This window comes from Molossus molossus, unplaced genomic scaffold (genome assembly GCF_014108415.1).
Source record: "Molossus molossus isolate mMolMol1 unplaced genomic scaffold, mMolMol1.p scaffold_m16_p_15, whole genome shotgun sequence".
Taxonomy (NCBI): domain Eukaryota; kingdom Metazoa; phylum Chordata; class Mammalia; order Chiroptera; family Molossidae; genus Molossus; species Molossus molossus.
In genome coordinates, this window is record NW_023425350.1 from 5,436,892 (window position 1) to 5,450,194 (window position 13,303).

At 53.8% G+C, this 13,303-nt stretch overlaps 1 protein-coding gene across 1 annotated transcript in view; it reads left to right on the forward strand.

The window, feature by feature from the left end:
* Positions 1-13,303, forward strand: part of LPIN1 (lipin 1) — a 110,127-nt gene that overhangs the window by 13,790 nt on the left and 83,034 nt on the right. The window contains exon 2 of the mRNA XM_036262754.1: positions 6,074-6,130. Within this exon, the coding sequence (XP_036118647.1) occupies positions 6,074-6,130 (57 nt within the window). The remainder of the gene's footprint in view (positions 1-6,073; positions 6,131-13,303) is intronic.

Genomic DNA, 13,303 nt, shown 5'->3' on the forward strand with positions numbered 1-13,303 from the left:
CTCCCGCGCCACCCGCCCCTTCTGAGAAACACAAGAACAATGTCATGTGGGTGGAATGTCCCCAGAGGCAGCAGTTTCTCCATGCCCTGGGTTGGTGAAACACATCTGCTTTGGAGTTCACGGATAAGAGCCTGATTTTTAAAAGCTGGGCGTTTAAATTGCCCGACGCTGTTTCTGCAAACGTGGGAGCGTCGTCAGAGGTGGGGAGGAGCTGGCCAGCTGGAGACGGGGCAGCGGTGGGAGCGTCGTCAGAGGTGGGGAGGAGCTGGCCAGCTGGAGACCGGGCAGCCAGCGCCGTTCAGAGTGGAGAGAGCAGGGCAGCTGTGTGGCCTTAGGCAAGTGACTCAGGCTTTCTGAAATTCAGCTTCTCCAGTAAAGCAGGTGTGGTCATACCCACAATGCTTAGAGAAGGATGACAGGAATCGCCTCTGTCCCCGGCACATAGTAAGTGTGCACGTTATTTCCACCCTGCGGAAGGCGCTCGCAGGGCCATCGGTCTGCCTTGGTCCACAGGTTGAAATCCCTCTTAGGGCAGCTTCTAATGGTCATCACATGTGAGGTGGAGTAGGGGGCTGGGCACATGGTGTCCGCAGTTCAGTGGCACCTGCGGTCAGGGATTCAGTCTGCCCAAGGGTAGCCCTGAGGGCCTGCCAAGTGCAGAAGCAATGCCCTGCCTCCCGAGATTAGCCAGCCTCGGTCAGGTGCACGGTGCCCGGGACACTGTGGGTGGGCTGAGTATCGAGGCTGCCTAGCATCCTAGCTCATGTGGCCGTCACGGCCTCTGGCATCCTGACCTCTGTCCCACTGTGTGTCTCTCTGTCCTGGCTCACTGCCACTCCTTCTGCTCTCCTCGTGGGCTGTTGCAGCAACGCCAGCACCTCCTCCCTGGCAAATCAGAGACCTGGGGTTGGACAGACCTGGGTCAGGTCTCAGCGTGGCCACTTCCACAGCACGTGACCTTGGGCAGGTCGTGTAAAGCTGCTTCGAGCCTCAGTTTCTTCCTTTCTAAGTTGACACTGATGTAAGTAACTCATGGGGAGGTGGTGAGGCTACCAGCGACACATATGTAAATGACCGGAACCGCACGTGGCTGGAACCCACTCGAGGGCAGCTCAGACTGCCCTCCCAGAGCCACTGCACGCACCTGGGCTTCCAGGCGCCCCTCTGTCGCCATGGCGCCATTGCCGCTCCCCTGGACAGAAAGCTCGGTGGCACCTGGTTCTCTCCATCTCAGTCTTCAGCTCGTCTTCCTGGCTGGCAGAGTTCTCCCTCTTAGCTCTGCGTCCCACTCAGTCTGTACCCTTCCCTCCTCACAGGCTTACAACAGTGCCACGGTTGTCCGTGTCCCCTTGAAGCATGTGGCTCGTCTTCTGCTGGCCAGGTCCTTTCTTGTTGCTGGTGAACTCCTACTTGATCATCAATGCCCAGTTCTTCTGGAATGTCTTCCCTGACCCTCCCGCATCCTCCCCGGGAGATTTCCCTCCCACTGGGCTCCCCCAGCGCTTCGTTCATGCCTCCAGATAGCACACAGCGGGTTGGATTATGGAGATTCATTTCGGCACCTGTTTTTCTTGCTAGACTCTGAATACTCAAGTGATCGTGTCTTAGTCATCTTTGTAACTGCCCCAGTGATGGACTGAGCACTTAGCACAGGGCATGACAAATAGTAGATGCTTAATGCATGACCAAGTTTGACTAACCCAGGGCTCACGGGTCTCTCTGAATTACGCTCTGAATTGCGCTCAAGTTTGTCCCCAGCACCTGGCCCAGGTGGCACACTCTGAGGACTCAAAATAAGAATGAGTAATTGCGCCATTAGTGATATGTAATGGTGGCAGCAGTAGTAACAATAATAAGAGCCCGGCCAGTGTGGCTCAGTGGATTGAGCATCATCCCAGGCACCAAGAGGTCACATTGGATTCCTAGTCAGGGCACATGCCCAGCTTGTTGACTTGATCCCCAGTAGGGAGCGTGCAGGAAGCAGCCGATTCATGTTTCTCTCTCACACCGATGTTTCTATCTCCCTCCCCACTCCTCTCTCTCTAAAAAAAAATCAATGAAAACATATTTAAAAAAATAATAAATATAGCATTTATTGAATGCATACCATGTACTGGTCTCTGTGCTTAGTGTTTTACATTCATTCATATTTAATCCTAATAATAGTAATATATTCTTATCCCCATTTTACAGATGAAGGTATTTGTTTTACTTATGGGTGTATCCAGGGCTGAGGTATTCATTTTGGCCGGTTGGTGTCTGGCTGGCTGGGGCTGGGGCCGCACTAAAGCTTCCTTAGTTATTTTGTGTCCCTTCTGCCGTGATAACAGGAAGGCCGTCTGCTCGTCTGTCGGCTCCTCGGCTCCTCGGCTCCTCGGCTCCTCGGGGGAGCCAGGCTGGGCTGCGCTGGAAGGGCCGCGATGACTTTCCTCCTGTGTCCGGTGGCGCGGGGGTGGCAGGAGGCCATTCAGCTGGGGCTGTCGACGGGGTGCCCACATAGACACGCACGGACGTGGATCTCAGGGTAGTCCCACCCCTTCCGTCGCAGCTAGCACCCCATAGCGACCACTGCAAGAGGGGTGGAAGGTTTCTTATAACCCAGCCTCAGGAGATGGAGAACAGCGCTTGTCCCGCTCAGATTTAAAGGGAGGGCACTGGGCTCTCCCTGACAAAATGTCTGAGGTCCCCTGTGATCTAATGCGCGCGCGCACACACACACACACACACACACACACACTCACAGCCTGAGAGCCCACATGAAGCTTGAACCTTCCCCGTCAGCACACCACTGGCGGTGGTCTGGGCCCGGAGCAGGGGCCCAGCAGGACGGGGGCCTTCCCAGCGTCTGCCAAGAAATAGGAGGCTCAGGAAGAGCCTGCGCCAGGGGTCGCTGTTCTGTGGGGAGGGATTCTGTCCTGGGATTCACATCTCAGGTGTCTCAGGACCAACACCCCCTTCCCCTCCCCCTTCGGAAAAGTGCAGAAATAAGGCTGTCGGCCGCCCGTCTCCCGTACCAGCAGCCTGACGCGGATGGAGTGACGTCTCAGCTTCAGTCAAACCTCAGTGAAACCCCAGCTCACCCGCCCCCACATGCGGTGCGACCTTGAACAAGTCCCTAGACCTTCTGAGCGCCAGTGACCTCGTCTGCAGATTGATAAAATTATACTGTCACTCTTCCATTGAACAAGTGACTAGGGACTGTCTACCACGTGCCAGACGCTGGATTCAGTGGTGAGGACCACAGGCACTTCCTTATGGAGGAAGCTGTGGTTAGCCAGACCATTACACAAACAGATGTCACGTTGCAAAAGTGTGCTAGGTGCTGTGAGGGAGTGACAAAGTGCTATGAGAGGGTGCAAGTGTGATGTGATCACGTCGTGGAGGCCAGGGACAGCTTCTCTGAGGAGGTGACACTTGCTGTGGTCTGGGCATGTGTAGCAGCAAACCAGCTGAAATGTGGCTCAGGCGGAGGAATGGCACGTGCAAAGGCCCTGTGACGGGGTGGAGTAAGTTCAATAGGACGGGGTGGAAGGCCAAGGTGACTTGGTCAGAGAACAGTGGGCGATGAGGCTGGACAGGTGGGTGGGAAATTTGTCCATGGAGGTAAGGAGGCCTTAAAACTCATATACATTTTATCTATTTACGTGAATGGTTTTCATCATGGGAGTGTCATGACCAGATTGTGTTTCAAAAAGAGGACCCTGGCTGCGGCGTGGAGAATGGACACAGCGTGGAGAATGGACGTGGCGTGGAGAATGGACGCGGCGTGGAGAATGGACGTGGCGTGGAGAATGGACGTGGCGTGGCAAAAGGAGATGCGAGTGACCCATTGGGAGGCTGCAGCAGGCAGAACAGTGGCCCCCAAAGGTGTCCGTGTTCTAATCCTTGGAACCTGGGAATTTGTTAATTACTTGGCAAAAAAAAAAAAAAAAAGAGTTAGGGGAGATTATTCTGGATTATCCAGTGGCCCGGTGTCGCCTGTGAGCTCGGGTGGGTCGGGAGGGGAGGCGGCAGCCCTCCACCTGGCCTCCCTAGCTGCGAGGTGGAGGAGGTTTGAGGAACCCCATTTTGTAATTGAAGAAACGGAATTTCTAAGACATGAAGTGAGCCACCCAGGACTAAGCGTCATTAAATATTATAACCAGGGCTTAGAGCCAGTTCTCCTGACCACAGATTCTCTTTCCATTTCCATACTATTCTGGGGAACCCCAGGGGGACCCAGGTTAGACAGGGCTGGTGGCCTGGTTCCAGCTGAAGTGCCCGCGGACCATCCGAGTGGAGGTGTCCAGCCGGGAGGTGGTGAGTGGTTAGATAGTGCTGGCCTGGCCACCCCGAGCTGTGGGTCAGCTGTGTCCCTGAACTCGTTCTAAGCCTCGATCTTCTCGTCTTAAACACAAACAAACAACAACAAAAAGCTCAATCTTCTCATCTGTAAAGAAAGGATAACCATCCAAAGCTACCTTGGGCGCTAATGTAAGTCTCGGAAGAGATATCACTGTGTAAGAGAATAATGAGCTGTGCAGATGTTGCGGGTCCTGAACGGGGATCAGAGGTGGAAAACCATGTCAGGAGTAGGGGAGCGTCTTCCGAACCACAGGCTGGCTGTCGCCTCAGTCAGTCTGTGGGCTGTGCGGTTACTCAGGGCCCCCTTCAGGGACTGTGGCCAGAGCGCATTTCTGTCCCACTCCTTGCAAACAAGTAGGACTCAATGAGATGCATGTTTGCAGGGCCTCGTTCTTTTTTAGAGAGGGGGTAGGAGAGAGACATCGATTTGTTGTTCCACTTCTTTATGCCTTCATTGGTTGATTCTTGTACGTTCCTGTCTGGGGACTGAATCTGCAACCTTGCTGTCCTGGGACGACACTCTAACCACCTGAGCTACCCAGCCAGTGCTGGGCCTCATTCTTTTTTTTAAATTTTTACCCGAGGTTATTTTTCCATTTTTGTTCAGATAGAGTGGGGAGAGAGGGGGAGAGAAGGAGAGAAAGGGGGAGAGAAAGAAACACTGATGTGAGAGAGACACATCGACTGGTTGCCTCCCACATGACCTGACCAATGCCAGGGATGAACCGCAACCGAGGTACATGCCCTTGACCAGAACTGAACCCGTGACTCTGGTCCTCGGGCTGGTGCTCTAACCGCTGAGCAAACCGGCCAGGGCTGGGCCTCATTCTTGACTCTACTTTCCATCTCTACTTCTCTTTTCTTTTTATTTCTCACTTAAATTTCAACATTGTAACTGCTATCGACGGAATGTTTGTGTGCACCCTGTATTCATGTGTGGAGGCCGTACTCTCCACTGTGGGGCCTTGGAGGCTTAGCAGGGTCAGTTCTTAGAGGTCACCCAGCTCTCAGTGAGAGAACCAGGAGTCACATTCAGAGACTGATAACCGCTTGTGCCCCAGGGCCCGAGGGTGGGCTTCCAATTCTCTGTTAGAATTTTGAATGACAATGAATAGTTGTGGGTGGAATGAGATTATTCTCTTAGCTTTGAGAGTCATTTTTGTTGCCATACACGGGTTTGCCGCTGCTGGTGTTCCTGTGTTTACCTCTGATCTCTGGAATCAAACCACACTCTCGGAGGGGCCAGCAGCATCGCTCCAACCGCAGTCCAGGGTGGGGCAAAAGTAGGTTTACAGCTGTTCGCATGGGGAATAATACAATAAATAATCCACGAAGAAACTGTGTCTCATGTACTCACAATTGCAAACCCACTTCTGCCTCACTGGGAGGTATTTGGTATTTGATTTGAAACGTTGGTTTTAATCAGGACCAAATCCAAGTATTGTGAACGTCAACTGCTCCCAGTCTTGCCAGCCCACCTCGCGAGTGTGAAGTCAGTGCAACTGTTGTGCCCCGTGAGTGTGGGCGGGCGTGGCTGCTGGCGCCCCGCGGAATCTGAGTTGGGCAGTTCAGAACATCTATATCCAACTTGCCGGATTTTTTGCGGCAGGCTGCGATATTCCGCAGGGGCTGACGTGGAAGTCGTGTATCCACAAGGTTCTGCTTTCATTACCGCTATCAAATTCGAGAGCGTGTTCATGCATTGATTCCTAATGTTTTTGTTTTTCAGATTCCAATCATGAGAGACCCCGGCTGGATTCGAAATGTGTGGTCTTCAAACATTAACGTGAGTGAAGCCGCGGTGGTGTCCTAACTATACTTTTACATTTCACTCGAGAGGCCGTTCTCTCTGACGGACGGTGGTGTATTGCCACGGGCAGAGGCACGCGCCAGCCCAGGACCCCGCAGTCAGAGGTGCTGCAGAGTTGCCCTGTAGCACTTTTCTCAAGGTCTGATCGCCTGGATGGGGCTAAGAATGTTTTGTTAGTTTCTAATGGCCCCTCCCTGCAATCCAGCCTCCCCCGGGCATGGGTATGAGGTTGTCGTCTCCCTGAGGAAACAGCAGTCAGTGGCCCCCTAGTGCCAACAGGAAAGGTTCGTGTCAGTGCTCACGACGTTGTTGTCTTGCCAGATAGGGTCACCTGTGTCTGATGAGGTACTTGCAGCTGCCCACAGCCCCTCGAGGTCTTTCGGCAGATCCTGCCTCTTTCTCCTGTACCCATTGCTCCTTCCTACCTGTCTCAATGCCCTGTGCCTGGTCCCCAAGCCTTAGCCCGGCCCTTCAGATGGTGTCTGAGATGGTGCTTAGTGCTTTGATCTCTGCTTTGCCCCCGGACGCTGTCTTTTGGCATCTCCCTAAACTCCAAGGTCAGCAGCCAGAGGGCCACGCCCACCCCTCACCCCTGTTCCAGCTTCTAGACCCTCCTCGCCGATCTGCCTTCTGAGCCTTCACTGTTTGGGGGGGATATTTGCTGGAGCCTCGGCGGTGGTCCCAGCCCGCAGGTCCAGTTCCTTTCCTGAGGGCACGCACCTGGCCCTGGGGCTAGACTTCCAGCGTCAGCAACATCCTACACTGGCTGTACCCCATACGCCTTCCACCCGAGGTGCTGGCCCGTGGAGAAGAGCTGTGAGGTGCAAGTCTGGGGGTGGAGAGGTTCGAGAATGGACCTCAGGACGGTCCAGGGAAGAAGTGATAAGGCCTGGACACTCATCAGTCCCTCTGCGGCCTGTCCTAAGCCTCGAGGATACAGAACTAAAGGAGCAACACGCAGCCTCCCTCCGAAGAGCTCGGTCTGAGGGGGGCTCTGGAGCAGAGTGGGGCTCCTGGCCTAGGGCAGTGCTGGCCAGAGAGGCCTTCTGCCCGGAGATGAACCCAGGCCCTGCTGGTGAACGGAGCAGGCCGCTGAGGAAGGCCTGGCCCCGGACTCTGTATCCAAGGGGATTGGCAGGGCCAGGGCCCAATCAGAGGCCAGGAATGCTGACCAGCCGGCAGTTAGTGGCTGTTGAGCCTGAAGTGGGGGAGCCATGGAGGAGAGAAGGGGCAGAAAGTCCCAGTAAGTGAGCCCCTCTCTGGTGAGGGCGTCTGAGGCTGCTTCCCATGGCCAAGCCCCCATTCTCCAGACCGGGGCGGGAGTGGGGGCACGGGCACAGGGCCCCCAGGTCACCAGCCCCGGCCTCTGGCCCAGTGGCTATGGGGTCAAGCGAGGCAGGAGGGGAGGCAAGACCGGGCCTCTGCTGTGCACCTGTCCCGGGCCCTTCAGAGAGGTCATCTGGCGACAAGACAGGAAGCCACAGAGAGGACTGGCCAAGTAGGAAGTTTCAAGGGCGAGATGACAGACAATCCTTACTGTCTACGCAGGAGAACGGGTCAGGGGTCCAAAGTTCTGGTCCCAGCCCTGCCACTTAGAGTGTGTGACTGAACGAGTGAGCTGGCTTCCCTGGGCTCATTCAGATCCTCCTGGTAGCCGGGAGCTCACGCCGTCCCAGACACGCAGGGCTCGCGGTTCAACACGTGGAACTCAGCTTGGGTGGGGTGGGAGGGTCAGAAGCAATTCCAGAAAAATGCAGAGAAAGAAGGTGTCAGGCAGAGTCTGGAAAGAGGCCTACGGTAGGCAGGTGTGGCGGTAAGAAAGCAGGGTACTTGTGGGGAACTGGGACACGTGGGAGGTGGACGTGGACGAGGAGGAGGAAGCAGGTTGCTGATGACCAGGGCGCCTTGACCACCTCCCTAAGGACCTTGGACTTCATCCTCCAGGGAGTAGAGGGGTGACATGGAAGGACATTCAGCAGGTGATGCCAATGAGATCTGCAGCCGTGGGAGCATGGTCATGGGGGGGGGGAGGCTAGAGACGGGACAGCCGTTCACGTTGGTCTGGTTGAGTCTGACGTGCCCGTGGACCACCCGAGTGGAGGTGTCCAGCAGGGAGGCGGATGTGTGGTCTGGAGCCGAGGGGCGAGGTCTGTGTGTGGGTCCGCTGGGGAGCCGTGTCACTGAAGGGGGCCAAGTCACACAGGGACAGTGCTTGGCATAGAGAGGTGGGCAAGGGCATGCAGGTGGGTCTCCAGGCAAAATCCTTCTGTAAAAGTATTTGATCATTTTTATGCTGTTATGCTTACAAGGTAGGGTCATAAATTCCGAAAATGCTTAGCGACGAGCAAACCAAAAGTAAAGGGGAAATAAAACAGAACAGGGAAGTAGAACAGGGCAGAAGTAGGGCTCAGACCCTCCCTCTGTCTCTGCCTCTCTCTCTGTCCTGTCTCTCTCCTAATTACTTAAAAAAATTTGTTTTTCTTATTGATTTGAGAGAGAGAGAAAGTGAGAGGAAGAGAGAGAGAGAAACATCGATGAGAGAGAACATCTACTGGCCGCCTCCTGCACGCCCCCCACTGGGGATCGGGCCCACAATCTGGGCATGTGCCCTGACCGGGAATTGAACTGGCGACCTCTTGGTGCAGGGTCGACGCTCAACCACTGAGCCACACCGGCTGGACTCTCCTGATTACTTTGCAAATGTGTTAGGGACCGGGATTCAGGGATGAGTGTGCCACGGTTGGTCTTTCCTTGAAGGGCTCACCAACCAGTAGAGGAGATGGGGTATATATACCAAGCCAGAGGGACAGCGCTCTGTGAATGTGCCACAGAGGAGGCGTTACACGCGGGCTCGTTAGTACAGAGAGGCCAGCGATGGATTCTGTGGGTAAGGCTTCTCTGGGAGGTCTGGCTTTCGGACGGAAGGATCTGGTCATGGAATGCAGAACCCTAAAGAAATACACCCTCACCACCACACCTGCCCCTTTCCCTGTACACGTGCCCAGGTTCATTCAAGGCAGAAGACCTTGACTTCTGGAGGGACGGGCACGCGATAAAATGTTCGCCCGAACCCCTTAACCAATCTCGCTAGTCAAGACGTGGGTACAGTTTGTGACATTAAGCCTGGTCTTCTGTCCTGTTGTGTCCAGAGCAGCGTGTACTTGGAGACGCCCCCCCATTGGCCACCCTGTGCTCCGATGGCAACATTTCTAATACGAGCAACAATTCCCAGAATTCCAGACGCTCCTGGCCCTGCTACTTGAAACCGTCTTTTACTTATTTCTTGTCGTCATTCGGTGTGACGAAGGACTGGATTTAAAATGTAGTCTTCTTGGAGGGAAGCACACTTCTGGAGGGGGAGGAAGTGAGCATTTGTCTAGATTTTTGTTTATTTTTGAACTTTTTTTTTTTTAATCAAAGTGATTCACGGGTCTGGTTTCCAGAAAATCAACTTGGAAACAGTGGCTGAGAGGTAAAGCCAGCTTCCTCTTCCTCGCCCCAGTCTGTGTCCGGATGTTCCTTACACATTATCCTACGGACTAACCTCTGCCCAAGGAGAGTGCAGCGATTCTCACAGAGCCTCCCAGGCCCTCGCCTGCTCCGTTCTTACACTCGGCCCTTTATGTATCATCTCACCGTTCCTGTGTTCTGTGAACACTTGCTCCGTGTTCAGACTCTGCCTTTCTGTACAGGGCGTTCTCCTCGGGGGAGGTGTGTTTTCCCCGGACGTTCTGTTTGCTTTTCTTTTTCCTTATTAGGAGAGACAGGTCCCTACTCCTTGGCTGTGTCTTTCCCACCCCACAGCTCGCGCACAGAAAGGGGCCGCGGCCCCTCGGCCAGTATCCCAGGTCACAGCTCGCTCTGCGTTACATCTTCACTCAGCCCGCCCCTTTGCACTCAGCTTCCAGATGTTATTCACCACCGTTTCCACGGAGGATGGCCCTTCTGTGTGAGCTCTGAGGTTGGGAAGTGTCCTCGACATTTTCTAGGGTATCTGGAAGGAGGGGGGAAGCAAGTGCACACTCGTCTGTTCTGCGCTGCCAGCCATCTGCCCCGGGGTTGGTTTGTCCAGAATTGTTCGTGGAGCTGTTGAATAGGTGACCGATGACAGGCTCCTATCCTGCCACTTGCTTTGGTCTAAAACATGAATCGTAACAGCCCCACACTTGTCTGGCATGGGTTCATGGTGGGCAGCAGCACAAACATACACAACAGCAATGCACTTAGCGAGACCGTATGGAGAAGGGTCCTGTCATGAGAACCGGATGGAGAAGGGTCATTTCATAGAACCGTGTGGAGAAGGGTCATTTCACGGGAACTGCTTGGAGAAGGGTCATTTCATAGAACCGCGTGAAGGGTCATTTCACGGGAACCATATGGAGAAGGGTCATTTCATAGAACCATGTGGAGAAGGGTCATTTCATAGAACCGCGTGGAGAAGGGTCATTTCATAGAACCGTGTGGAGAAGGGTCATTTCACGGGAACCGCGTGGAGAAGGGTCATTTCATAGAACCGCGTGGAGAAGGGTCATTTCATGGGAACCGCATGGAGAAGGGTCATTTCCTGTTCACCGAATCCTCGGGTTGCACACCGATCCCCCAAGGCCCCTTTCTCGTTTGTGAGCAGAAGCAGTGTGCGGACGCGCTTCTGCAACATGGAGCCGAGCGGCCTGCCTGTCCTCGCCGTGGTCTTCCTCCTCTGCGCCCACGCGGCGCCGCCCGGCTCCGCCAAGGCTGTGAGCAAGCCCGGATTCTGCCCCGAGTTCTCGCTGTACTGCCCTTTCACGATGTTACCTGCGTGCCGGAGCGATAAAGGTTGCAGGCGGGCCAAGAAGTGTTGTTTCTACAACTGCAGACGTCAGTGTGTGGAGCCCTGGCTGAGTCTGGACTGAGGGGGACACCCCTTGCCCCCCGGCCTGAGAGGACACGGTACAGGCTCAGACTCGGGTCACCGACCTCCAGCTCTTCCACGTTCTCATCCCTGAGACTTCCTTTTATCAGAGTTTAGTGCTTATTCCTATGGAAAAAAAATATATAGAAAAATAAAGCGTTATGTGTTTAAAATGAAAAAGCAAAAAGGAATATTGTATGAATGTATCAATGCAGTATATAGTCTCCTTCTCCCCATTTACCAGTCCCCACTCCCACCCTGGTGGCTTCTTGTGGTGACGCACCTGTCCTTGTTTTCTCTTGCTGGGGACACTGTCTGTCTACTAGACCTTGACCTCTCTGAGGACAGAGGCGTCTCTTACTCAGTCACCACCGCTGTACCTTGCACACAGTTACGTGTTCAGAAATGGCTTGTTGCATAAATGAGTTCACTCTTTGGGACATCCTTCCTGCTTCAGTCATGATAAGGACACTGACATTTTTAACACCAGTATGTGCTTCGTTTGTTCCTTTTTATTAGGATGAGTATATTATAGTTTATTTTTTATTATTTTTACTACTGTGAATACATTTTTTTTGCAACCAGCCATTACAGCCCATGATATAGTACTTAGTCATTCACTTAAAAATATTTATGGAGCACCTACTAAGTGCCAGGCACTGTGCTAGATGCTTAAACAGAAATAGTCTTTCCCTTCCTGCAGAGTCTGTCTTCTGGGGAAGGGTTTTTCAATAATTGCATACACAAGTGGAACATTTTACTTTAATACTTGGGATAAAAGATATGTAGAACAGTGAGAATGTCTAATGTGGAGAATCGACATCGTTGGGGAGGTTAGTGATGCTTGAACTAAGGCTGAAGAATGAGCAGCAGTTACCCAGGTGAAGGAGGGAGAAGGTTCCGCATAGCGGGGACAGCATGTGCAAAGGCCCTGGGGTAGAGGGGACAGGGCAAGCATAAAGACATGAAAGTGATCCATTGCGGCTCCAGCTTAGGCTGCCGGAAGAAATGGAGGAGCCAGGGCAGCAGTGGTACCTGACATAATGTGCCAGGTATTTGATGCTGGATAAGCGGGGATGGGGTAAGGGGTGTAGGTCAGAGCAATGCTCCCTCATTCTGATGCTCTCTGGCTGGTCCATCTGTCTCTGGGTCTCTTGAGGACCCTGTGGCTTGACTGAACAAGAAGGTACTGTGGTGAATTTGATACTTTAAAGGATTCGAGAATTCAAACTGAGTAGTGTTGGGACAGGCCTAAATCCTTGTCTGCCCACCCCTCACTTCCGGCCTCCCTCCTTCCCTCCTCCCCTCCCCTTTGACAGTAAGAAACTCCCAGTGGATTCTTTGTCTTGAGTATGCTGCACTCTGCTCCGAATTTCCTCTGATTAGGTCAGCAGTGCCCAGACCTCCCCCAGGGAAGAGGACAGAGCACAGAGGATTGGGTGGCAGGTTATCTGGTTTTTAAAGTGAATTCACATTAACTCCTTCTCCTGAAACCACCTCCGTGTGCTTTGAAATGATTGGAGATGCCCAGGGTGTCCCGGGCACGGGACTGACCGTCGCCACGCTGCGTGTGTGTCGGAGGGCAGCGGGCAGGGTGACAGGGCAGGAGGTCTGTACCCACGAAGCACATCGCAGACACGGAAGTGGCAGGTCCGAGCTGATGATCCCCGTCCCCACTCACTTTGCACTGTGGAGACCGAGGTCTTGAGGTGACATGTCCAGGGTCTCAGGAGCAACAGAGCACAGCCCCAAACCAGTCTCCTGGTCCCCAGAACTAAACCATCTAGGACACCCCAGCTTCCAGAAAGACCTGTGCAATATTTCACTGGGCTTATGTCCTCACTGTTCTGGGAGAAAACACCCACAGAGTTTGGCTGAGACCCAGGTCACATTTAGTGTGGAGAACAGGGACAGTTGCTTTCCCCTGGGGACTTGGGTTACCTGATAGACAGAACCTGGGGTCTGGCGCAGGGGCAGACCCGAAACTCAGAAGTATCTTTGGAACCCGTTTCCTCCCAGAATTCTCCTGTCCCTTCTGTCCTCTCGGGCAGAAGCCCTGTTGCCTTCTCTGTCCAAGTGGAAGTTTCCTAGGACAAGATAATCATGGCGGGTTGGGGACAGCAGCTAATTCAGCCCAGGGACCGCAGAAGCAGGCGGTCGTGTTCTGAGCCAGCCTGACCGTCTCCACACTGTTCCCGTGGGCTGTTGCAGGTGGAGGGCGGGGAGTGGGGGCTGTGCCTGGACCCAGAATTCTCAAA